Consider the following 26984-nt stretch of genomic DNA (forward strand, 5'->3'; position numbering starts at 1 on the left):
GTAGTAATTATAGAGGGATATTGCTATTACCGGTATTTTCCAAAATTTTCTCGAATATTCTGCTAAGCAGCCTTACACCATATGTAGATGAAATTGTTGGGGACTACCAAGCTGGCTTTCGGAGGAACAGATCAACTATAGACCAAGTATTCACCCTGTGTCAAATTTTGGAAAAGAAATGGGAATACAATAAACCAGTTCATAATCTTTTCATAGATTTTACAAAAGCATATGATTCAGTATTGCAATCAGAACTGTACAGAATTCTTTTGGAACTTGGAATACCAAAGAAGTATGTTAGACTTATAGAAGTGAGTTTGAAAAACACAAAAGGTAGAGAACGCGTGGGGAAATTGGAGTCAGAAGAACTTGTAATAAAGAACGGATTTAAGCAGGGAGATGCCCTGTCTCCACTACTTTTTAATTTAGTCCTAGAATATATTGTACGAATGGCACCAGATAATTCAGAGGGTGTGGAGTTAAATAGAAATATTAAGATGTTAGGGTATGCAGATGATCTAAACATCATTAGTGATAGAAAATAATCTGTAACAGCAAATGCGAATGCGTTAATCAAGACAAGTGAAGGTGTAGGATTAAGGATAAGTGAAGACAAAACTAAATACCTGGTTACTACTAGAATGCCAACAGCAGTAGATCAGGAAATGTTAAGAGTTGGAGACATGCAGTTTGAAAAAGTGAACACATTTAAATATCTAGGCGTGGACATCACTTGGAGAAATGAGATTGAATCCAAACTGAAGAAGAGACTACGGGCAGGAAATGCGTGCTACTTCTCACTGAATAGATTACTTTCATCATGGAAATTGTCTAGGAATTTAAAGATTAGAATATACAAAACTATTATTCTACCAGTTATGCTGTATGGGTGTGAGACTTGGTCTCTCACTGTGCAAAATGAAAAGCCATTTTGAGTATTTGAAAACAAAATTTTGAGGAAAATTTTTGGAGCAAAAAGGGATTACATTAGTGGAGAGTGGCGAAAACTGCATAACAAAGAGGTTCACGAACTCTATTCAAGCCCTGACATAATCAGTATTATTAAATCACGTAGGCTGCGATGGGTGGGTCACGTAGCTCGAATGGATGAGGGCAGGGCAGCACGCAGAGTACTGGTAGGGCAGTTAGAGGGAAAATGTACTGTGGGGAGACCGAGGCATAGATGGGAGGACAATGTGAAGGCTGATTTGAGGAGCCTAGGTATTGAAGGAGAATGGAAGGAAATAGCCCAAGACAGGGACAGATGGCAAAAATACGTTGCTGCGGTAATGGACTCTCGAGTCCGGTATCACCAGTGAGTGTGATATTTAGTCTATGTGGCAGTATCTATATTTTCTTCTATTTCCAGCATAGGTAAAATATCTTTCTTGATAATGGACAATTCCCCCCCCCCCCAGTATAAAGCTAATTTGCAGTTGGATTCTGCTCAGATTATCAGTTCATCTTCCATGAATTCTTCTAATGAGTAATAACACTTGTATATAAGAATGTCATGTAACTTGTTTTTTAGTGTCCCTAGCTCCATGTTTAGAATGTTTTTGCCTTCAATTTTGTTGTAGAGTTTCATGCCCATATATTGTGGGGTCTGAGCATATAATTTCAATCTACGGGCAGGAAGCATAAAATTATCTTTATTCCTTGTACAATATGGATGATCAGATTGGTTTTTAATTAACGATTCTGGTTTGTTGTGTAAAAATATCATTACCTCGCATATGTATAGGGAGGGGACAATCAAAATTTTTAGTTTCTGTAATAATGGACGACATGATTCTCCTTGCTGTGTAGTGCACATATTTCTGATAATTTCCTTCTGGAGCTTCAGTACTCGAGATGTATTATTGGAGCTCCCCCAGAAAATAATGCCATATCTTATCACTGATTCAAAGTAACTTAGATATGCTACTTTGCAAGTGGACATGTTAGTAGCACTTGATAATATATGCATGTCATATGCAAAGCTACCCAGTTTGCTGCACAGATACTCAATATGTGTGTTCCAGTTTAAATTCTTATTGAGGTGTAGACCTAGAAATTTGGCAGAATGTACTTCTGTTAATTCTTCACTTTTATGATTATACTAATTTCCTGGTCTTTTCACTGTTTGGTTCTGAATTGAATTAAGTTTGTTTTTGATATGTTAAGCTTCAGACCATTTAACATGATCCATGACTCTAGCTTGTCTAATGTACCAGTGACTCTATAAGGAATCGTTTCTGTTTCTTTGCTTTCTGTCAAGGCAGACATGTCATTAGCAAACAGAACGGATGGTGAATTTATATTTTATGGTAAGTCATTGACATACAATAGAAAGAGAATTGGACTGAGGATCAAACCTTGTGGGACACCCTGTGTTATTGTTTTCCAGTCTGAGTGGTAGTTTGCACCATTTGAAGAGATGATTGTTCTTTGTTTTCTATTAGATAAGTAAGAAATAAGCCATTGAAGTACTGCACTCTTAATCCCATATTTTTCTAGTTTGTGGATGAGCAAGGAATGATTTACGGAATTGAAAGCCTTTGTCAGGTTGCAGAAAATTCCGGCTACTTTACTGTTTTTGTCTAGAGCTTTGCTAATTTTTTCTATGAAATTATTTATGGCATCTGTTGTATTTTTCCCTTGCTGGAAGCCAAACTGATTGCACAAAATAATCCCCTGTGATACAATAAAGTTTTGGATTTGGATAGCAACTACTTTCTCGAAAATTTTTGACAGCACTGGAAGGAGGGAGATAGGACGATAGTTCCCCATATCATCTCTTGACACTTTCTTAAAAAGTGGTTTTATTTCTGTGTTTTTAATGATTCTGGAAAACAACCTTCTTCTATGATTTGTTGATTAATTCAGGTAGTGGAGGACTTACTATTTTGTACACTGATTTGATTACTTTTGCAGGTATCCCATCCCAACCCGCCAAAATTATTTTTAGTGATAATATAATGTCTTCTATTTCTTTCACTGTAATATTACTAAGTTTCATGGGAGATATATTTTTTCGATCAAGCCCATATGGACATACATTTTTATTGTAATTTGTAACATTGATGTTTGATTTTGTCACATTGATAAAGACTTCATCGAAGTGTTCCGATATTTGAGCAGGATTTACAGTGGTGGTGTTTTCATGCTTTATTTTACAAATTTCATGGCTGTTGACTTTAACGCCCAATTCTGATTTAACAACAGACCACACTGCTTTTGATTTATTCTTATGATTTGAGATTAATTCGCTGTTAAACATTTGTTTTGCTGCCTTTACAACATTTTTGAAAACATTTTTATAATGCTTCACATATTCAATAAAAGCTAGATCTTTGTTATATTTCAGCTCTTTGTGCAGCTGCCATTTCCTAGCACTAGAAATTTTTATTCCTTCTGTTATCCAAGTTAGTTTACATGTCACTTTGGTGTTGGCACACTTAGGTGGAAAGGTTTCATTGAATACAAGAAGAAAGCTGTTTAGGAATTTTTGAAAGTTTTCATTAGTTGACTTGTTATTGTTACATTGCCAGTCTGTTTCTTTTAATCTGTCCTGGAATACAGTTAAATTTTCTGAGTTGAAATTTCTTTTAAAGTACTTAGGCTTATTTTTAGGTGAGGTTTCTGTGTTTGTTTTGCCAATTCAATAACCAGTGCTTTATGATCAGACATTCCTATATCTAAGCAAAATTTATGAACATATTCAAACACATAATTTGTCAGAATGTTATCAATACTGATTGCTGACTGGGCATTTTCTCTGGTGTATTCTAAGACGTTTAATTTGAAGCTGGATTTTTTTATTAGATCAGTGAATTTGTCAGCTTCATGGCATTGACTTAAGACATTGATGTTGAAGTCAGCTGCTATTACTACTTTTTTCCGACAGTATCACAGAAGATATAAATATCACCCATGTAAGTCATTAGGAATGTAAATTCCAAGACATGACTACATGACAAACTATTGTAAAACCAACTTTTAAACTTTCATAGATTGTTACTCTTGTTAGTTAGATAATAATAATGATGGTGAGGATACATTCTCTTCTGTGCTCATGGAGGTGAACAGCTTTCAGCTCTGTTACCACAATTATGGCCACCTATGAGTTATCTTGTGCCTAATGTCCTGGCCATTGGTGTTCATTATGAGTTAACTCATAGGAAAGGAGTTTCTGTATAAAGTCAGATATCGGTACAAAAACATTTATAGCAAATGCATGTGATTTACAGGTCTTGGGCTTCAGGGACAGGTACAGTAAATTGTCTGGGTATGGTGGAACAGAATTTTTATTTTCACACTTGGGATAAACTAACAGAAAAGTGCATACAAAGTTCATACAAGTATTTTAGCTTTAGATGAAAAATATATACTTTGTATCACTAATAGTAATGAAACATAAAGTTTTTTTTATTGATTATTCATCTTGAAGTATTCTTCCATGAAAAGAGGTGGCTTTTCTCCGCAAGTGGGACAAAAGTACCATGATTCACAGCATTTATTTTATTGTGTGTATACATTGCATGGCTTTATGAGCTACACTTATTTCTTGGGGATGGGTGTTGCCCCTAAATAATGGAAGATGCCTCTGCCCTGATTTTGTTCTGAGTGTCTGCCATCTTATCCCCAATCAATACCTGAATAAATTTGTCTCTGAAGGCTAGAGACTTGATACACATTCCTGCTGTCTGATTATAAAACCAATGGATATTGTGTATATGAATTTCCATTACATGTATAGCAAACATTTTTGGCCATCTAATAATTTTTCACAGTGCTGAATAATATGACAACATTTGATCTGACTGATCAACACCAGCCATGCCATTTTTGTAGTCTCTGACTGTTTGGTTTCAAGACAACTTTGCTGTTTCAATTACAAACTTCCACCATTTCGGCACGATGCATATCAGAAATGGTTAGGAATTCCCTTTTGTTCTTAATTTTCAAACCATAACAATTTCATTTCTTTTCCACACCATCTGACCGTTCTTCAGTTTCATAACAACTAATGATCTTGAGTTTTCCTTTCTGTTGTTATGTAATGTTCCACACACAGGTTTTGTAAGTTGAAAACAGTTTTGTAACTGATAAAGAATTATAAAAATTATTCATATGAAGCATGTAGCCTTTCTTCAAGCTTCCATAGTATATAATATAACTAGATGCGTGAACAAACCCGGCCTTCTCCTGTGACTTGCCTCAATAGATTTTTACTTTGAGAACCACACCATTAGATTCAGAGAGTTCATAATGCTACACACCATACTTGTGTTTCTTGTTCTTAATTTTCTGCGTGAAAAACAGAAAGCTGTGCCACAAAACTATTGATTTGTCAATGCAGAGATTCTTGTCTGGAATGTAATTAGGGCTCATGATGCTACTTAAATAGACTAAAACTGGTGTAATTCTGTAGAGTCAACCATTAGATTGCAGTGAATTGTCTGAAAAGTGTAGATATCTCAATAACAGCTGAAATATGTTTCTGTTCATAACAGAACAGCCCCAGACGTACTTTCATTTCTACAACATCTGTCTCATTCAATTTGAAATCAGCACTTTATTAAGAGCTGAAGATACGGCACACCTGATACAGCAGCCATCTTACCTCACCTGCACTTGAATTCCTCCTTGCCAGCCATTCCACTCTTGAAAATGTCCTCTGTCATGATCATATAAATTTTTTATGTGTAAGGCAATTTTTGGTCCTGCCATCCAAACTTTCTGGAATAATCTGCATGACACCAGTTCTCAGCAGTTTAATAAATAGACCATCCACTGTTTTGAAAGTGTATTATTTTCCACAAAAACTCATATATTTTTCCTGCTACTCAATTACTTTCCACCAAGAAACATTTTTTGTCGAACTTTTTGTCTCAGAAGCTCAATCTTAGAATAGTGTGCCAAAGGGTTGGTTTGCTCATAACAATAAAATCTTCCACTTCTTTTCATCTTTTCTAATACAGCTGCTACTGTTAGAAACTGTTTTTTCCAATAGAAGTGGATTTTTTGTCTTATGGCTCACTGTGTAAACTCATCTAATGTAAACTTTGTCACTTAACAGAACTATTTTTTTGGTGATACAAGACATGAAGTTTCTTTGTATATCTCAAGATTGGTTTCACTGAAGTTTCACTAATGCTGAGACATTCAAAAACTGTGTTTACTGCCAGTAGTAGGGAACTGTTTGAGCCCTGTTCGTTTTTGATCTCAAAGTAAGTATGTGCACTGATCACCATTTCATAACTCTGTAAATGATGCATGGTTTCACATAAGTACAAGCCAACTAATTATATTATTAGTACTGTCTCTTATGGGTATACAACAACAAATAACAGTACTATGGTTTCATATCCGACAAGAACCCCTGATGTAAACAGTGCGAGAATGAGTAATGAAGTGAAATTACTATTCAGAAGTCCGCTCCCGGTAGCTGAGTGGTCAGCGTGACGGACTGTGAATCCTAAGGGCCCGGGATCGATTACCGGCTGGGCCGGAGATTTTCTCCGCTCAGGGACTGGGTGTTGTCTTGTCCTAATCATCATCATTTCACCCCCATCGACGCGCAAGTCGCCAAAGTGGCATCAGATCGAAAGACTTGCACCAGGCGAATGGTCTACTCGACAGGAGGCCCTCGTCATTATTACTATTCAGAGGTCTGGAAACATAGCATCGACAACAAAGTAGTGCACAAAGATGCAAAATCAAATAAATTAAACATGTGATATTGGCACTTTATGTACATTTATTTGTATAAAAACACACCAGCTGTGAAAGACAACAGTGCTTGCATTTACACTTTTGTCTTGTTTGCACATATCACCATAAGGCAATTTATGGCAATCTGCATCCACCATTATTACAACAAAATAAGTAATCAGAAAGCAATTAAGATCTGCCTGTAAGTAGTGAATGGTTGTATCTTTGTGCAAAGGAAATTTATGTAATTATTATCTGGCTTCCATGACTCTTCAAAGTTGACACTTGCCAAAATGTGAATTAAAAAAACACTCTTTCTCTCAAGTATTACAGTATATGTTATCCCATTTTCAACTAAAGTAAAATTTTCATATGTCAAGTAAAAGTAGACATTTCCACAATCCCCATGAGTTACAACACATTAATCTTTATCATATGATGTTGCCAGAACAGAAGTTTCAGAGTGAAAGTGTCAATCATTATAAAATGCATAATAAGTCCTTAGGAGAAATATGTTTTCTTGAAACTATTAATAAAAGATGGACTTCTTGGATTAAATGGTGGGAAGCAATTGTAGTTTCCACAGTTCTTCCCAGAAACTCAGAAATTAGGAAAGATCATAAAATTCAAAGTTTATTGGTACCATAATCTTGCCCATACAAACTGTGTGGGTGTGGGGGGGCATGGAGGGGGGGGGGGGCACGTGGGGGGAGCATTGAAATTGTGATCAGCCTGCACCTCCTGGCTTCTTTAATCTTGGATTCCTCCATTATAGTACGTATTATGTGGAAAAGGTATGTGTCACAATCAGTAGATATGAGGGAATAGTATATAGTTGTGGGTAAACAACTAGAATTCTTTCAGATACAGATTTGTTAGCACTTCGCTTATACACAGATACAAGTCTGGAGGCTAACTGCTGTTAGTGGCCAACATCCTCCCAAACCCCCCTCATCAAAGATAGCACACTTATACACTGAACAAATATCGATATTTATGGCGCTCTATAGCCCCTAGCCCCCCCCCTTTCCCTCCCCCCCTCTGCACAGTATGGAGTACGTCCCTGTGAAAGGGGGGGGGGGGGTGAGAAGCTAGGAAGGTAATGTACAGTTCTTCCATGTCAGGCGGAAGTGGTTGACTGGTAGGAGACCAAACCCGGTACTTCGACGGCGAAGTCAGCAAGCGATGCCGGCGGCTGAAGACGACGTTCCGTCCTGGAGTGGAGGTGTAGCACTTCATCAGCAGGCAGGCGGAGAATCACCTTGCCAGAAGGCCTAACAAAGGCATGTAAATTGCCACACGTAGTACTTGTGCTCAATTTAAAGCGGCGCACCACACGAGTTTCTGCACTTCCTCCCTCAACATTGTCACACGTGAGTACCACACACACCGTATCACCATTTACGACAACAGATAATTTATGTATGTCATCAGGGTGTACTTGTGTTGTGAATTCTTGGGTGGCACTTGTACGAGCAATGGTAGGGAGGCAGGGAGGTGTGGGAAAGCCATGGCAGGGGGAAGCATCTGCGAAGAGGGGAGTGGCAAGTGCACTGGACTGCGCAGGCAACAACCTCAGGCGATCAGCTGACGGATGAGGGAGCGTGACAGAAGGCCATGAGGAGCGTGGATTGAACGGCATGATGAAGAGCTGTCACTCGAAGATGGTAACACAATGGTAGAATCTGAGTGGTTGGCAGTTCGACTGCGAGGACTGTGAGGAGTGAAACCTTGAAAAGATTGGCCACTCGAATTAGATGAACGCGGAGAAGAAGCAGTGCTCGGCAGAGAAGCACGCTGTGGAGAATCAATACCCGAATGTATGGTATGAGAAGATGGATGGGTGCTCGAAGCAGGAGTGGGAGAAATAGGGGTAAAATCAGGGAGGTTCCCCTGAGGCTCAATGAAAGTTGGTTTCACTGGGTTGAGTGAAACTGTGGTTACAGAGTCTTTTATGAGGAGATCCATGTTATTTTTGGAGCGTTTGATGACCTTGTAGGGACCTGTGTAGGGCGACTGAAGTGGGGCTTTGATTGAGTCATCTCTGATAAACACGTACTCACAAGACTCTAGCGTGCGCGGTACATACACGCTCGGAGGTGTATGAGTAGCCGGAGGTGGCGGCTGAATTTTGCTGCAGTGCAAGCACACTCGCTTGAGAAGTGAAGGGAGTTCAGAGGGCCATGGAAGTGGGGTGGGAGTGACTAATTCTCCAGGCAAAACCAGAGGTTTGCCATACACAAACTCGGCTACAGAACCCTTGAAGTCTTCCTTGAAAGTCGCACGAAGTCCAAGAAGCATGAAGGGCATTGCTTCTGTCTACAGTTAGTCATAGCAATGCAAGGCAGACTTTAAGGTGTGATGCCATCACTCGACAAGCCCATTGCTTTGGGGGTGATATGCAGAAGTATGAATTTTGACAATACCACACATAAGTCGGAGAAAACTGAAGACTCAAATTGTCGTCCCTGGTCAGTGGTGAGGTAAACAGGTGAGCCAAATCTAGAGATCCACGAAGCTAAGAATGCTCGACTTCCTGTCTCAGAGGTAATGTTCAGAATAGGCACAGCCTCAGCCCACCGAGTCATCCTGTCAATAGCTGTAAACAAGTAATGGAAACCCTCGGAGGGGGGCAAAGGGTCTACGAGGTCCACATGAACATGCTGAAACCAGGCTGGCAGTTGGGCAAAACAGCCAAGGGGTGGGGAAGTGTGCCTGTAAATTTTGTTCTGTTGACACAACACGCATGCCCTGCCCAAAACTGACAGTCGCGGCGCATGTCTCTCCAGCTACCAGATGAGTGGAAGCTTTGACACCGAGGTGTGCTGATGTGTGTAATTTGTCAAAGATCTGGCGTTGAAGGAGCATAGCAATGAATGGCCGCAACATACCAGTCAATTCAGCACACCACACTAAGTCAGATATGCCAGGGAAAGTAGAGCATACCGGTTGGAGAGAGGAGCTGTGGTCCGAAATTAACTGCATGGTATCGGGGTCTGCCGATTGCAACCAAGGTAGGTCCATTAAGTCAATTAAGGTTGTGACAGCACCAATGCATGAGAGAAAATCAGCAACCACGTTGTCCGCTCCTCGGATGTAGCAAATGTCATTTGTAAATTGCAAGATGTAATCGATGTGACGAAAGCGTCGTGGGGACGGATCAGCCACAGGATTTATTATGGCAGGAACCTGCGGCTTGTGATCAGTGAGCACATAGAAATCTCGTGCCTCAACATCAGTTCTGAAGTGTCTTATGGCCTCGTAAACTGCAAGTAATTCTCTGTCAAATGCTGAGTATTTCTTCTGCGCGTTGTTTAGCTTTTCTGAGAAAAACTGTAGGGGCATCATAACATCATTGTATGTCTGACTCAGTACTGCGCCGACAGCATTGTCCCTAGCGTCAGTTGTGATAAACATTGTGGCATCCACACATGGGTGAGCAATAGTAGCAGCAGAGGCCAACAGCTGTTTGAGTTCGTTAAATGCCTTGTCAAAGCCTGGTGTCCATGGGACCTGGTGGGTGCCAGAAGTTTGTGGGCCAGCAAGAGGATCTGTGAGAGGAGCCTGCACTGCAGAAGTGGCTGGCAAATGTTTACGGTAATAATTAACTGTTCTGATGAACCTGCATATTTCCCTATAGGTCTGGGGGCGTGGCATCTCGAGAAGCGATGGACGCTCGAACATTGTGAGGATTGTAGTCAAAATGTGCATTCTTATTGACATGGTAGCTCGGAGAGAAGCCACAAGTACTTAAGTACGCCGGTGAATGTCCGTTATGCACACTGTATTCACTCGACCATGAGCGGTGGGGCTGGTTGTAGATGTCCGGGTAATTACTGTCCAGCACAGAATTGTTGACTTGATTAGAAGCAACACAAGGATCTCGCACATGTCCACTAGGATGCACACTCGGTGTGATATTTGCTGTTTGGCGAGCACTGAGCACCTGTTGACTAGCCGGCACGGAAGGATACACACATGGCGGTAACTGACTCGAGTTTGAATTTACTACTGGATTTTCCAAAGTAGCAAAACTTCGCACAACGCCATGAACTGTATTGAATTGTGTGTGCGACACAGGAGTAGGAATGTTCTGAACAACACTCTGTGGAGAACACGTGGAAAGGTCTAAGCTAACAAAGCCAGAGACCACGACCGTTGGCGGTTGGAAGAAACTGGTGGCACTCGATGAATTCCACTGCATGTTCGGGCTGAAGGATTCTGAAGAGTCTTGCGGCATGTCCACTATGACGGCAGGAGTGCTGGAGAGATGTTGCTGACATCTGGGTGGTGGTGAGTGCTGAAAGGCCATTGTCTGAAGCTGAACAATGGTCCTCACGATCGCGAAGAAATTCGACGCGGTAGGCACGTAAATAACCTTCGGGCGGTAATTCGGACACATATTACACAAAAAACGGGGTCACCTGTGAGGGAATAGCATATAGTTGTAGGTAAGCAACTAGAATTCTCTCAGATACAGATTTATTAGCACTTCGCTTCTACACAGATACAAGTCCGGAGGCTAACTGCCGTTGGCGGCCCACATCCTCCCAAAGCCCCCTCCTGAAAGATAGCGCACTTATACACTGAACAAATATCGATATTTATGGCATTCTACACCACAGATATTATATCTTACACTAACTCTGCAAATAATGCCTTTGTAAATGAGTACCCATTTGCTTGAAACCCTTTCTTGCAGATCACGTCTCCAAGTGCAGACTATGAGATACATTTTCTGCCTGTTTCCTTAGAGACAATTGAGTCCTTTTTATGGTTATTTTAAACAGCAGAGCATTTGTAGCTGCTAGTAACACTACAATGTCTACAGGAAGACACCCTAACAAAAGCTTGTTATATGAGACTGATTTTACTATATACTGTTTTTCATGCAAGTGTAAAACAATTGCTTATCAGCTACAAATGATAATCAAGATGATGGAAGAAAACATGATGATAATGATAAAGATGATATTCAGTTCATGGGGTGCTCAACAGCACAGTTATCAGTGCCCATACAAATTCCCAATCTTTTCACAGTCCAGTCACACCACTCTTCCTGAATGATGATGATGTGATGAGGTCAACACAATCACCCAGCCCTCAGGCAGAAAAAAATCTCTGCCCTGGCCAGAAATTGAACCCAGAACCCTGTGTACCAGAGGTGGTAACACTAATCACTAAACCACAAGCTGCAGAGAGAGGAAAACGTATCTTCAAAATGTTGTGGAGTGATTTTCCAGTATTACTTAATACTTGAAAGATAAGACTTGCTTGTTGGTTGACCATGGTTGAAATTCCCATGTGAATATCTTATTTAGGGTTTTCATAGTTTAAGTAAATCACTTCAGGAAAATGTTGAGGTAGAGTCTTTGAAAAGTGTATGATCAATTTCTTTCCTCATTCTTCCCCAATTTGAGCTTGCCCTCCAGCTCTAATGACCTTGTCACTGACAGGACATTGAATCCTAATTTTTCCAGCATTACTCTCTCAAGTGGAGAGCCATTAGGTATGCCCTCAGGTCACATTTTGTGACTCCACAATATATTTTTTATCATCATCTAGCATCATGTTTACCTTTCCTAACACTGTAAAATGGAGCCTTCTTTCAAGAAGGCAACACTTGCCCACTCATATCAAATATCTATTGACTGTCCATATCGTGTACAGAGTCGCCTGTGGCTGTCAATGTATGCTAATCTGTCCCCAAAAGAACATATAAAAAAATCACACAAACAGCCTTAGGGATCCTGAGTACCAATAACAACAGCTACAGATCTGCTTTCATCAGAGAAGGATTAAGGTTCTGCCAAATGGTACTAATATGTCTATCCCTTTGCTATGGGGTAGTGAACCATATTGAAATGAGAATAGCAGTGTGGAAGCTCTTCTTCAGACAAACCATCCAAAGCTTTAGTTATACATACATTACAGCTGCAATTTCTTTTTTGTGAAAAATTTTTCTTTATTACTTACAGATTTTTATCCTACATTTGTTTGCCATTGCCATTTTAAAATTTCTTAGTACTTTCTATTTTTTGCTATCTAGAATAACCAGACTGATGTAAAGATGGTCCATTTAAAATACTTTCTGCTTGACTTAATGTGTTATTGGCTATATAACAGTCCAACAGTCCATTACCACTACATAGGTACATCATGAGATCATGAGACATGGTTCTACCAAAGGGGTTTTCATATGGTTCATTGTGTTACCTCTCTCTCTCTCTCTCTCTCTCTCTCTCTCTCTCTTTTACAGAACCACTACAAACAAATGTTGAAATGCTTCTATGCTGTCAGGATATGAATATTTGCACCAGTCCTTATAAAAGTATGAAGATTGACTACTTGACCATTCATGCAACACCAAATATGGAAATAACTGACATCATCACTGTTTTATGTGATAGGGACAATGCTGATAAACACCGAATGATTTCCTAGAGCTATCAAGTTTCGATCTTATGATAATTGTTTTGAACAGGTTCCTAATGTAGGGCTCCTAAAGTCTCCAAAACTGCCAGACACCATGATGTTCAGAAATGAACTGGAGAGGAAAGACAAATATGGAGCAGAGGGACTAGTCATTGCACCATTTCAGCCAATGAGAACATGGGAATTGCAGTACAAAGGAAAAATGAAGTGAGTTGTCCTGTGGAAAATATTTTACCTGTAATTTAAAATTAAAAATTTCTAGCTGCTCAAGGTAATGTGTCAGACAGGAAAGAGTCATGCCATGTATAACTTTAGGGATTAAGTGGAGTTTTTATCATTCAAAAATAATTATCTCAGATAGTCTCATCTTTTTGTAGTGGAAATTTAGTGAAAGATAAACTGACACTCACACAGAATCAGAGTACATAAGATATTTAAAACTGAAGGGTGACTGACTTTAGAATTGATTTATTCTTTTCTAGAAGTATAGGGCCTAACTAATAAGATTTCCAAATTTTTCTATATACCATTGAGTAGCTGGTAATGTATAATTCAACAAGGGAAACTCCAGATTGGAATATCAACAATATTAGAAATGATAGATCGCTACTCGCCATAAAGATGACATGCTGAGTTGCAGACAAGCACTACAAAAAGACCATTACATGCTTAGGGTTCACCAAAGCCCTCTTCAGAAATGAAAAGAAAACACACACACATTCAAACAAGAACATGCATATGTGACTGCTCTCTCCGGCTACTGCAACCAGAGAGAGACGTCATGTATGCATAAGATGTGCCTGTTTGTGTGTATGCATCTGTCTTTTCTTTCCTGAAGGAGGCTTTGGCCAAAACCCAAATGTGTAAAAGTCTTTTTGTGCCTGTCTGCAACTCAGTGTGTCATTTATTGCTGGTGTATAATGTTATGTGATACTCCAAAGGCAAAAGAAAAAATTGTAGTGACAGATGGAAAAGGTTAATGAAGTGATTGGGGAGGTGGAGAGTTAGAGAAGCAAGTGGGCAGAAAAATTAAAGTGCAAGAGCAGATTGAAATGCAACAAAAGAAGTTTAAAGTGAAGACAGTAAAAATGAGAATAGCCAGAAGGGATACCAAGGACATTAAACCAAAAGAAGTGTCTGAATTGTGAAACACCTAAAAACACCAAGACAAGAGGAAAAGGAAGAGTTCTCTGGAACCTTCTATGTTCTTCCTTTTGCCTAATTTGTTTGGGTGACTAAGTTTGACAAAACGCATCACTGGCCACATACAACTAGGTTCACTTACCAAATAAACTTCTGACAACTCATTTCTGATCAGCTACTATTTTCTAGTGGTAGCTCTGGAACAAAACTATGATTTTTTTTATTAATTTATATGTCTTCCATGGATAGGATATATATGGTGATGAACTCACCTGGCTGTGGCACATGCCAAAATTATGGTTCAAATGGCTCTGAGCACTATGAGACTTAACTTCTGTGGTCATCAGTCCCATAGAACTTAGAACTACTTAAACCTAACTAACCTAAGGACATCACACACATCCATGCTCGAGGCAGGATTCGAACCTGCGACCGTAGCAGTCCCGCGGTTCCGGACTGCGCGCCAAAATTATGATTACATATATTTACGTGTACCTTTAATTACAATTTACTGTTCAACAAATTTACAAACAGCTACTACTTTTCTACTGCAAGAACGCTGAAATTTATTGCTCAAAGAGTACACTCACATGGAAGACAAGGTACAATACAATTTGCACTACACAAATGGCTGGTGGAGCCTTGCACTCTGGCCTATATAGACATAAGTTCCAACAGAGGGTGCAGCCAGCAGGCTGTGCACACAACTGCTGCTGTATTAGCAGGTCAGGTGACCTCTAGTGGCCAAATCAAGCACAAACATCATGCACAAACTATGAAGCAGTGCACACACAAAATTGGTGGTTACAGCAACTACAACATTAGAAGTAAGATAATACATGATTATTATCTTTGCACTTCAGTAGTGACATGTTCAGAACTGCTTGACAGGTGCAGGCACAGGACAATCAGTTGACCCATACACATACAATAAATATACGTATTCATACTATACAGTGAGTGAATGAAAATAACACAATCTACACATAATACTTGTATTCACATTTGATGATCATGAAACTATTTAGTTATATCTTTTCTTTCGAAAGCTATTATTTACCAATTACCCAAAGAGTAGAATGAGTGATTCAAGAGAAACAGCTGTATTTTAGTTTTGAAAAAGGATTCTCTATTCCTTAAGTTTTTAAGCTCAGAGTGAAGAAAGTTGAAAATGTTTGCACCAGCATTCTTAGCACATCTCTGCACTATGGACAGATATTCCGATTGGTCATTTCCAGTTATTATTCCTAATGTCATTCGTGTGGTCTGCTGAGTTGCTTTCAGAATGGGGCTCTTTATAACAAAGCATGTGAAAGAAGAAAATGTATTGAGAAGCAGTGGAAAATATTGTCAGCTGAATAATCAGTATTTAACAACAGATTCCTGCAATTATTCTTAAAATGAGTGTAATCACTGTCTTCTGAACAATGAAGATATTTTGAGCAAAATAAGAGCTCTCCCAGAAGAAAATTCCACATGATGCGATGGAATGACCATAACCAGAATAAACTGCCTTTGTCACTATTTGGTTCCAATATAAGAGAGCACTCTTAATGCAAAAGCAGACTACTGTTCAATATATTCACTTTGGAAATATGTGATTTTCCCAGCTTAATCTGCAGTCTAAGTGAAGACCCAGCAACATGATGCTGTCAACCCTCTGTAATTGCTAGATTCTGAATATCACTATGTATTCCTCTGGGCTTTTGTGACTTGGTAGAATTTTCATAAAATTTCCTTCCGTAGGTCGACAGACAGGAAGTTAATAGTAAATGTATAGAGACTTTTCACAAAATGTTGGTGACTGCAGCTAAAAGATTTTCTGTTACAATATTTGTGTCATTTGCAAACATTGTAAATTTTTACTCATGTTCATCCCCGGCTGCAGACTTATAATCAGCATAAATCAACAACAATAAAGGATCCAGGACAGAAACCTGCAGGACCCTGTGATGAAATACACTGAAGAGCCAAAGAAACTGGTACACCTGCGTAACATTGTGTAGGCCCCCACAAACATGCAGAAGTGCCGCAATATGAAGTGGCATGGACTTGACTAATGTCTGAAGTAGTGTTGGAGGGAATTGATGCCACAAATCCTGCAGGGCTGTCCATAAATCCGTAAGAATATGAGTGTAGGAGATGTCTTCTGAACAGGAATCCCAGATATGCTCAATAATGTTCATGTTTGGTGAGTTTGGTGGCCAGAAGAATGTCCTTGGAGCCACTCTGTAGCAATTCTGGATGTGTGGGGTGTCAGATTGTCCTGCTAGAATTGCCCAACTCTATTGGAATGCACAAGGGGCATGAATGGCTGCAGGTGATCAGACAGGATGCTTACGTTCATGTTACCTGTCAGAGTCATATCTAGACATATCGGGGGTCCCGCATCACTCCAACTGCACACACCAACACCATTACAGAGCCTCCACCAGCTTAAGCAGTTCCCTGCTGACATGTAGGGTCCATGGATTCATAAGGTTGTCTCTGTAGCTATACACATCCATCCACTGGATACAATTTGAAATGAAACTCATTTGACCAGGCAACGTGTTTCTAGCCATCAACAGTCCAATGTCAGTGTTTATGGACCCAGGTGAGGCATAAAGCTTTGTGTTGTTCAGTCATCAAGGGTACATGAGTGGGTCTTCGGCTCTGAAAGCCCATGTCGATGATGTTTCATTGAATGTTTTGCACACTGACACTTGTTGATGGCCCAGTGTTGAAATCTGCGTCAATTTGTGGAAGGGTTGCACTTTTGTCACTTTGAACAATTCTCTTCAGTCATCATTGGTTCTGTTCTTGCAGGATCTTTTTCTGGCCACAGCAATGTCAGAGATTTGATGTTTTAGCGGATTCCTGATATTCAAGGTACACTCATGAAATGTTCATTCAGGAAAATACCCACTTCATCGCTACCTCGGAAATACTGTGTCCCATCGCTCATGTGCCGACTATAACAAAATGTTCAAACTCACTTAAATCTTGATAACCTGCCATTGTAGCAGCAGTAACTGATCTAACAACTGTGGCAGACACGTGTTGTTTTATATAGGCATTCCCTGCCACATTGTCATATTCTGCCTGTTTACATATGACTGTATATGAATGCACATGCCTATACCAGTTGCTTTGGTACCTCAGTGTATATCCCAGTCTAATGTGACAGCCCTATTTGAAATCTGCAGATTCCAAAATTACTTTCTGCTTCCTCTTGGAGAATACTGTATTATTACACAAAGTTCAGCACATTTTCCCTTTACCTCAGTGTTTGTCAAACTACTAATTGCAGGTAATCAGGAGAAAAAATACAGAATATTCAGAACTTGTTTCTCTGCTTATGCGTGAGTAGGAAAGATGTTCTGCTCTGTTAGGTAATGTGCCAAAGGGGAACCCAGAGAAATGAGTCAGTGGATGCAATGGCAGATAAGTCAGCATCATGATATCCATTACCTCAGTTCTGAAGAAGGCTTTCATATGAGTGTCAGAAGAATGGCTAGAGATAACATTGATGAACTTACAGTTACTAAAAGAAAATGGCTAATGTAGACATATATCCTACTGGACATTCAGGAAGAATGAACAACTCAATCCTTCCTCCACAGAGAACACTGCTGTTTAATTCATAGTTTTCCAATATACTGAGAAAACTCACATATGTGTAATGACCTTTTTTAACAACTACTTTCATTTTCTGAGGTGATTTGGTCTGTTTTATATCTTAGCTTGCAGTGAAACAAATTTAATACACGTTTTACATTTTTGAGTGACATCAGACTACCTAAATACTGATAGGGAAGTTGTGGGATAAGCTTTGATGATTTACAAAGCATATGGATGTTCTCTGGCTATACAATTAAGATCCTAAGTAAGCTACTTTAATTTAGTACTTTTTTTACTTTATTAAGCACAATTATAGAGAGTTTTATGTTATATGAAACTCTATGTTTACTACTACAAATTAGAAAAAAATGACTTCCTCATATAATTCTTGGTTCCACAGCAAGCATTTGCAGCACTGAAAACTGTTTTATACTTCAGCTGCAGAAACATGATTATACTTGATTACCATAAAATTTGTTTTCACTTTTGGCTCTCTTTCAGGTCAAGTACTGATGAAAACAAATTATTTGATGTTGAAATCAACGCAGTTTGGAATTCTGAATACCGGTATTTTGATTATGATACTGACATGGATCCTTTGTGTATCTCACGTGCTATGGCTTTAGAGACGTGGAGTAGAGAATATTTCCAAAATGTGCGAAGGTAATTTCAAGATACACTGAGGTATTTAAATTTTGTACTACAAAAGAAGTTTTGTTTCATCATATGTTATAGTGCACAGATAAGAAATCTGCTAAAATGAAGATGAATAGTGTTTTATGAGTATCAGATCAACTTTCAAATTTTACAGTTCCCACCAGACTCACTATGAACAATTTGGGAAGTTACATGGTAAAGTGACAGTGAATGGAAAACAGTACACAGTAAAGATGGATGGTGTAAGAGATCACAGTTATGGGGAAAAACGTGAGTGGAAGAATTTTCATCGTTATGTGCTGCACTACATTACTCTTGAAAATGGAATGAAAATATCAGCTGGTATCATATGTGCACCACTAGCTTTCTCACGGTACAGTGATTTATTAGATATAAGTAATTTATCTTCTGTATAGTTATTTCTTCTACAAACATTAGTTGCATACAGACTCATGAATAGTGCCAATGCCTTTCATTATATATTTTGTTTAAATATAGTAGATTACAACTGAAGTTTCAAGGAATGATGATACTGATAGTGTTATGGGACTGATATACAGCAGTGGCTGTGAGAATTTAGTTAAAAGAGGAAATATTGTTCCTTACCTTGATGGTAATGCCAAGATGTTGGCAATCTGTAATATGTGTATGGAAAGGAACAACAGTTACTTTAATATGATAATGGGAAATCCTGGATGGAATGAAAATAGTAGTGTAATCTGTAAATTACTGTAATTCACATTATAATGCCACCCCATGCAGACTGCATACAAGTTATTAACTATGAAGTTACTTAAAGTAGCCATAGCTGTGGGTTTGAAGAGACAACATTCCTTCAGATGAATGAATGGTCTAGATCAGTTATCTATTTTACTGAGCATGTTGACTGTCTTTTTTTCAATCATTGTTACTGTGTTGCAATAGCATGAGGTGGTACAAAAAAATAATTATTTTTTAAAAGCTATATATTTTCAAATTGTTTATGAAATAATCTTATACCCTTCAAAATACTCTCCATTACAACTAACACATTTGTCCCACAGGTGATTACACTGTTCAGAACATTTTTTGTAGTCATCTTTGGAAATGGCTGACTGCTCCTCCCTAATTTTTTTCTTTATTTCTTCAATGTTGTCAAATTGGTGTCCTTCCATGCCCCTTTTCATAAGTGGAAATAGGAAAATATCACACAGAGCCAGGTCAGGTGAGTGAGGTGTGTGGGGCAGCAGAACCATGCCATTTTTAGCCAAAAATTGTCTAACAGTGATTTCTGTGTGTGCATCTATGTTGTCATTGTGGAAGAACCAGTCTCCAGTCTGCAACAAATCAGGTCTTTTTTGACAAACACTGTTGTGCAATCTTCTTAAAACTTCCAAATAAAAGGTTTGACTAATGGTCTGAATGGGGGGAACAGTTTCTGAATGAACTATCCCCTTGGCATAAAAAAGCAAATCTGCATCACTTTGATGTTTGATTTGACTTGATGATTTTTTTTTGGATGGGGTGATGATGATGTCTTCCATTGGCCTGACTGTTGCTTTGTTTCTGGGTAATAACCATAGCACTATCACTCATCACCAGTAATGACCTTTGACAGACGATCTAGATCACTTTCGAGCTGTTGTTTCAAAGCATGACATGTTTCAACTCGATGTGCTTTTTGATTTTCACTCAGAACTCGAGGAACAAACTTGGCAGCAACCCTTTTCATTCCTAAATCTTCAATTAAAATTTGCAGAACTGAGCTTCAAGATAATCCACTAATCTCTGACAGTTTATCAGTTGTCTGTTAATGGTCTGTGAGCACAAGCTCTGGAATTTTTTTCAATATTTTTGTCAAAAAGTGTAGTTGATGAATGTCTAGAACAACCTCAGTCATTAATCAGCATGTTGCCATTTTTAAATTGAAAAAACTGCTCATAAACTTGATGTTTTTCCCATAGCATCATCTTGGTAAATCATTTTCAACATTACAACAGTTTCAGTAGGATTTTTACCAAGTAGAAAACAAAATTTCACAGCTGCTCGTTGCTCACTTAAACTTGCAACCATAAAAAATGATACAAGAACAAAACAGCACTAGCAAAAACAGTCACTGCAGAGGAACAGAACAAGCCAGGTCAACAATGTACGTGGCACTGAACTGGCATTGAGTTGCAGTATACATGCCTAGCAGCAGATGTTACCTTCCCCAAAGAAGTATAGTGTGTTGCTAACAAGTTTAATGTCTTTCTATCATAAGTAGCATTCCAAGCTATGTGTTCTAAGTACTTTTTGTAGAACATTTTCACGGAACAGCTTCACAGGTCTTCCTTACATAGCAATTCTGAAATTTTAATTTTCTGAATGTGTTGTTGAGTGTTATAGTATCAGTTACCACTGCATGATGGTGGAACTATAGCTTTTCAACAGTGCTTCAAACTCTTTTACCTTTTTATGCTTGTTTCTGCAGCCAATCATAAATAAATCAATATTGTCACATATTATAAACACTTATTGAGATCTATTGTGAGAGTTTTGAGTTCTCTGCTGAAATGTTTATCTGAACTACACAAAGATTCATCTAAATTTAAGTATATATTTTGTAAACCACTTGAAGTGTATGGCAGAGGGTATTTAGCATGATATCACATGTTAAGCATCTTTCCTGTTCTAGTTGTGCATAGAGCGAGGAATGTATGACTGCTTAAATACCTCTATATATGTTGTTCATAGTCCAACCTATGGGAACAATATTTAAGGGGATGAAGAATGTCTTTAGATACTTCATTTAATGTAGTAAATGTAGGACATCACTTTTCTGCATTTTGTAAAGTGCCTTTCTGACCATTTGAAAGAAGTTACCAATCTCTGCAGCATTTTAAATGTATAGATTTTGCAGACGATATGCCCACTTCATTGTAGATATATGAATCATCTGCATAGTTTCACATTATCTAATAAATCCTCATAAGCACACTATACCCATTCAACTAAACTAGTATCCAGTTGAAATCAAACAGAGAAAACTTCACATTCGAATATCAACAATATTAGGAAAAGGATAGACTGCTACTCCCTGTAAAGATGACACATTGAGTTGCAGATAGGCACAATGAAAAAGACTGTTACATATTAGTCTTTTGACCAAAGCTTTCTTCAAAAAAGGAAACACATCCACGCATTCATACAACCAAGCACACCTCATGTACATGTGACTTACCAAACGAAAGCACTGGCAGGTTGATAGACACACAAAATTCAAGCTTTCGCAACCAACGGTTGCTTCATCAGGAAAGAGGGAAGGAGAGGGAAAGATGAAAGGATGTGGGTTTTAAGGGAGAGGGTAAGGAGTCATTCCAAATCCCGGGAGCGGAAAGACTTACCTTAGGGGGAAAAAAGTACAGGTATACACTCGCGCACACACATGCACAGACATAAGCAGACATTTGTAAAGGCAAAGAGTTTGGGCAGAGATGTCAGCCGAGGCGGAAGTACAAAGGCAAATGACAGGTTGTTGAATGACAGGTGAGGTATGAGTGGCGGCAACTTGAAATTAGCGGAGGTTGAGGCCTGGCGGGTAATGAGAAGAGAGGATATACTGAAGGGCAAGTTCGCATCTCCGGAGTTCTGACAGATTGGTGTTAGTGGGAAGTATCCAGATAACCCGGACAGTGTAAAACTGTGCCAAGATGTGCTGGCCGTGCACCAAGGTATGTTTAGCCACAGGGTGATCCTCATTACCAACAAACACTGTCTGCCTGTGCCCATTCATGCGAATGGACAGTTTGTTGCTGGTCATTCCCACATAGAAAGCTTCACAGTGTAGGCAGGTCAGTTGGTAAATCACGTGGGTGCTTTCACACATGGCTCTGCCTTTGATCGTGTACACCTTCTGGGTTATAGGACTGGAGTAGGTGGTGGTGGGAGGGTGCATGGGACAGGTTTTACACTGGGGGCGGTTACAAGGGTAGGAGCCAGAGGGTAGGGAAGGTGGTTTGGGGATTTCATAGGGATGAACTAAGAGGTTACGAAGGTTAGGTGGGTGGTGGAAAGACACTCTTGGTGGAGTGGGGAGGATTTCATGAAGGATGGATCTCATTTCAGGGCAGGATTTGAGGAAGTTGTATCCCTGCTGGAGAGCCACATTCAGAGTCTGATCCAGTCCCAGAAAGTATCCTGTCACAAGTGGGGCACTTTTGTGGTTCTTCTGCGGGAGGTTCTGGGTTTGAGGGGATGAGGAAGTGGCTCTGGTTATTTGCTTCTGTACCAGGTCGGGAGGGTAGTTACGGGATGCGAAAGCTGTTTTCAGGTTGTTGGTGTAATGGTTCAGGGATTCCAGACTGGAGCAGATTTGTTTGCGACGAAGACCTAGGCTGTAGGGAAGGGACTGTTTGATGTGGAATGGGTGGCAGCTGTCATAATGGAGGTACTGTTGTTTGTGGGTGGGTTTGATGTGGATGGACGTGTGAAGCTGGCCATTGGACAGATGGAGGTCAATGTCAAGGAAAGTGGCATGGGATTTGGAGTAGGACCAGGTGAATCTGATGGAACCAAAGGAGTTGAGGTTGGAGAGGAAATTCTGGAGTTCTTCTTCACTGTGAGTCCAGATCATGAAGATGTCATCAATAAATCTGTACCAAACTTTGGGTTGGCAGGCCTGGGTAACCAAGAAGGCTTCCTCTAAGCGGCCCATAAATAGGTTGCCGTACGAGGGGGCCATCCTGGTACCCATGGCTGTTCCCTTTAATTGTTGGTATGTCTGGCCTTCGAAAGTGCAGAAGTTGTGGGTCAAGATGAAGCTGGCTAAGGTAATGAGGAAAGAGGTTTTAGATAGGGTGGCAGGTGATCGGCGTGAAAGGAAGTGCTCCATCGCAGCGAGGCCCTGGACGTGCGGAATACTTGTGTAAAAGAAAGTGGCATCAATGGTTACAAGGATGGTTTCTGGGGGTAACCCCTGGGTAAGGATTCCAGGTGTTCGAGGAAGTGGTTGGTGTCTTTGATTAAGGATGGGAGACTGCATTTAATGGGTTGAAGGTGTTGATCTACATAGGCAGAGATACGTTCTGTGGGGGCTTGGTAACCAGCTACAATGGGGCGGCCGGGATGATTGGGTTTGTGAATTTTAGGAAGGAGGTAGAAGGTAGGGGTGCGGGGTGTCGGTGAGGTCAGAACGTTGATGGAGTCAGGTGTGTGTGTGTGTGTGTGTGTGTGTGTGTGTGTGTGTAACAGTCTTTTTGTTGTACCTGTCTGCAACTCAATGTGTCATCTTTAGAGCGAGTTGCAATCTATCCTTTTTGTACTATTGCTAGTATCCAGTTGATGTGTAATGCATTCCTGAGTCATTTAAGGGACCCCTACACCTTTCACAATGGCAAACCATCTCTGCTATGATCTTGCCTAGTCAGCGGTGCGGGTCTCCCGCATCATTCCCTACACCCTTGGAGTATGGGACCTCATCATCATCACACCTTTCAGGCCTGTGCTGAAAGTCTAAGCAGTCGCAAACCAGTTTGTTACAGAATCAAATGAGCCTTCCATTTGCCTCAAAACCAGAGTTCCATGATTATATTGAGGAACAATTCCACAGCCACTGAACTACATTTTAACAGCATGAGCACGTAAAGTTGTTATAGCCTTATTTACCAATCATTGAAAGGTACTGAGTAAGACCTGGGAATCCAAGTTAACGGCATGATTTGTTTCAATATGGGTCATCACTGGTCATACCCTTTGCTCTTAGTTTGCTGCTGGGATGATCATTTAAACAGGCAGAATGAATGCTCTGTGAATACACTTTGTGGCTCTCCTTCTGATATTTTGCCAGTATTTGCTTCCAGAGTGCTATTATTCACTGTATGTTTGATTAACTGACCACACTCTTCCTGGATCTGCTTTAACCCTTTCATGGGCTGTGGGGGTATACTTCCCACTAAACGCATTTCTTTACAGTGTTTAAAGGAATATGTGTTACCATTTCTGTATGCTTCTGGTGTCTAGTGGTAGTCTGTTGCACCAGCTATAATTTCTGTTTGTTGTGAAATATTGCTTTCAACTTTGGGAAGTATATATCCCACCAAACAATGTTGTTTTAATAGTTATTGGGAAGTATGGTTACCACCAACATAGTTTCTGAAAGAGTCTTGGAAAGTATACTTACCACAAAATTAATCTGTCATTTGTGGAGATTGGGAAGCATACCTACCACCAACTTAGGGGTATCCCAATGCTTTTGGTAATACGTTTTACCATCTCTGTCTATGCCTGACATCTGGTGGTGGAAAACTGCACCAGATGCATGAAAACTGCTGCAACAGTCAGTTGCTGTTTGTCATGGGGTCACTACTGTTGTCAGAACATGTTGCTCCGCTTCTGCAATATACATTAGTGTGACTTGTATCGGTTCATACCTGTATTGCGTGATAAAGTTTTAAGGATTGTTTTCATGTTGTGGTAAGTAAACTATAATTTTGGTAACGAATATTTCTTAAATAAATAAAAGAAAACATGAAATAAAAACAGAAAACACTGTTCATTATATTTTTATGTGTAATGGCAAGTCATAACAGCACACAAAACAGAAGTGGGAAGACCATTTACCACCAGCTTTAGTACCTCTCAAAGGTGTCACAATGATGTGTGCCACCATAGTTTTTTGTCCTAAAACACAAGAATAAAATTATCAAAAAATAAATATAGTCAGTTGATCACATTTCAAATAGGATAGCAAAAAGTTATCATCACTGAGTATCCACAAAAAATTCAGGGTTAGCTTCACATGGGGTCAAGATTTTCCAGTAGGAGAAGTGTATCACATTGACTCAACATCACTCTCAATTACAAACAGCTCCTTAAACTTGTATTCAAGGGAAATGTACGTGGTATCCCACTGTTTCATCTATACATGGCATCAGGTTCTATCACTTAAATGCCACTCACATTCAAGTGGGTGGATAGTTTGCATACCAGTCTTTTCTGGAAGAAAGCAAGATCTGAGGGACAATATTTCATATGTTTCAGGTAATTCTGGTACATTTCTGAGTGGTGGTGGTGGTTAGTGTTTAACGTCCCGTCGACAACGAGGTCATTAGAGACGGAGCGCAAGCTCGGGTTAGGGAAGGATTGGGAAGGAAATCGGCCGTGCCCTTTCAAAGGAACCATCCCGGCATTTGCCTGAAACGATTTAGGGAAATCACGGAAAACCTAAATCAGGATGGCTAGAGACGGGATTGAACCGTCGTCCTCCCGAATGCGAGTCCAGTGTGCTAACCACTGCGCCACCTCGCTCGGTTACATTTCTGAGTGTTTTTCATCTAGTGCATCAACATACAACAGTTCAACAACAGAAAAATCAGTTTTCAAATCTTCACAAATTATGGTCCAGGCAGTCAGAAACTGTATCTGTGAATGGAAACAGCGTTTTTAATCAAATACCTTCCTGATTAAAGTCAATGAACTATTATCTCAAAATGAAATAATGTAAAGTGGTTTGTATAAAAGTACTGACAGATAAGATTGGAAGTTCAAAACAATAATACATAAAATATCACTCCAAATAAAGTAAAATCCACTGGATAACCACAGAACATATCTCGTACATAGACCAATTTGAGGAAAAATTTAGATTTTCTATAATGAAACAGAAAAAGAAGGGAAAAGAAAAGCAAAGAAAAGAAAAGACAACAGAGTCACCTTCAATGAAACTGAGTAAAATAATGTATGAGAAATGGAACAACTGTAATGAAATACCAAACTGCATATGAAACCTAAAACTTATGTTGTCAAAGAAGAGATAAGAAGTTAAGTAATTTACATTAATTTCTGTCTCACTTGCAGTACAGTTGTGTAAAGTCTACACACAGTTAGAGAGTGCACAAAATATCTTAGTCTGAACCTGTGCAAATGGCACAGTAGGGTAAGTGACAATGGTAGTGGTGGGGCCTCAATCTCGAACGACCTCCGTACATTAGGGTAGGAGCACATTGACTCTAGACGCCTGTGCCCATCCAAATATCTCACAAACCTTGTACACTATGGCTAGTGAGTGTGCAGATGATTGTATTAGCATGTTATGTCAGTGTGGCTGATAATTTGACAAATATAAATGTTCAAGAACAGTCCACGGGTATACTGCCGGTTCATAGTGTCCAACGGGCACAATATTTCGGCATTCAGACATGTCGCCATCGTCAGGTGTGCTGACAAACTGAGCTCCTGAGGGTGGGCAGCTGATTTAAATCCCCTCCCCCCGCGGGCCGCTCTCTCCACCGTCCGCGCCCGCACGCCGGCGGTCGCAAAGACGCGGGCGTCGGAATCTGGCATAGCATCGATGTGATTGCTACGTCCACCCTGGTTGCCAGTTTGTACTTCTTGCTGAGAGTCTTCTTAATTTTATTCAATGCCGGGTCCCAGGGCTTGCTGAGATTGTAGCCACAATCTTGGTTGATAAGATCTTCCCTGGTGCGAAT

At 39.7% G+C, this 26984-nt stretch overlaps 1 protein-coding gene across 2 annotated transcripts in view; it reads left to right on the top strand.

Annotated features, from left to right (window-relative positions):
• LOC124556662 overlaps positions 1 to 26984 on the top strand; it is a 79796-nt gene that overhangs the window by 36209 nt on the left and 16603 nt on the right. Inside the window, exons 4-6 of one of the 2 annotated variants that reach the window (XM_047130632.1) lie at positions 13184 to 13341; positions 18382 to 18543; positions 18692 to 18910. In XM_047130632.1, the coding sequence (XP_046986588.1) occupies positions 13184 to 13341; positions 18382 to 18543; positions 18692 to 18910 (539 nt within the window). The remainder of the gene's footprint in view (positions 1 to 13183; positions 13342 to 18381; positions 18544 to 18691; positions 18911 to 26984) is intronic. The other variant, XM_047130633.1, reaches the window with a different exon arrangement.

This window comes from Schistocerca americana, chromosome X (assembly GCF_021461395.2).
Source record: "Schistocerca americana isolate TAMUIC-IGC-003095 chromosome X, iqSchAmer2.1, whole genome shotgun sequence".
Classification (NCBI taxonomy): Eukaryota; Metazoa; Arthropoda; class Insecta; order Orthoptera; family Acrididae; genus Schistocerca; species Schistocerca americana.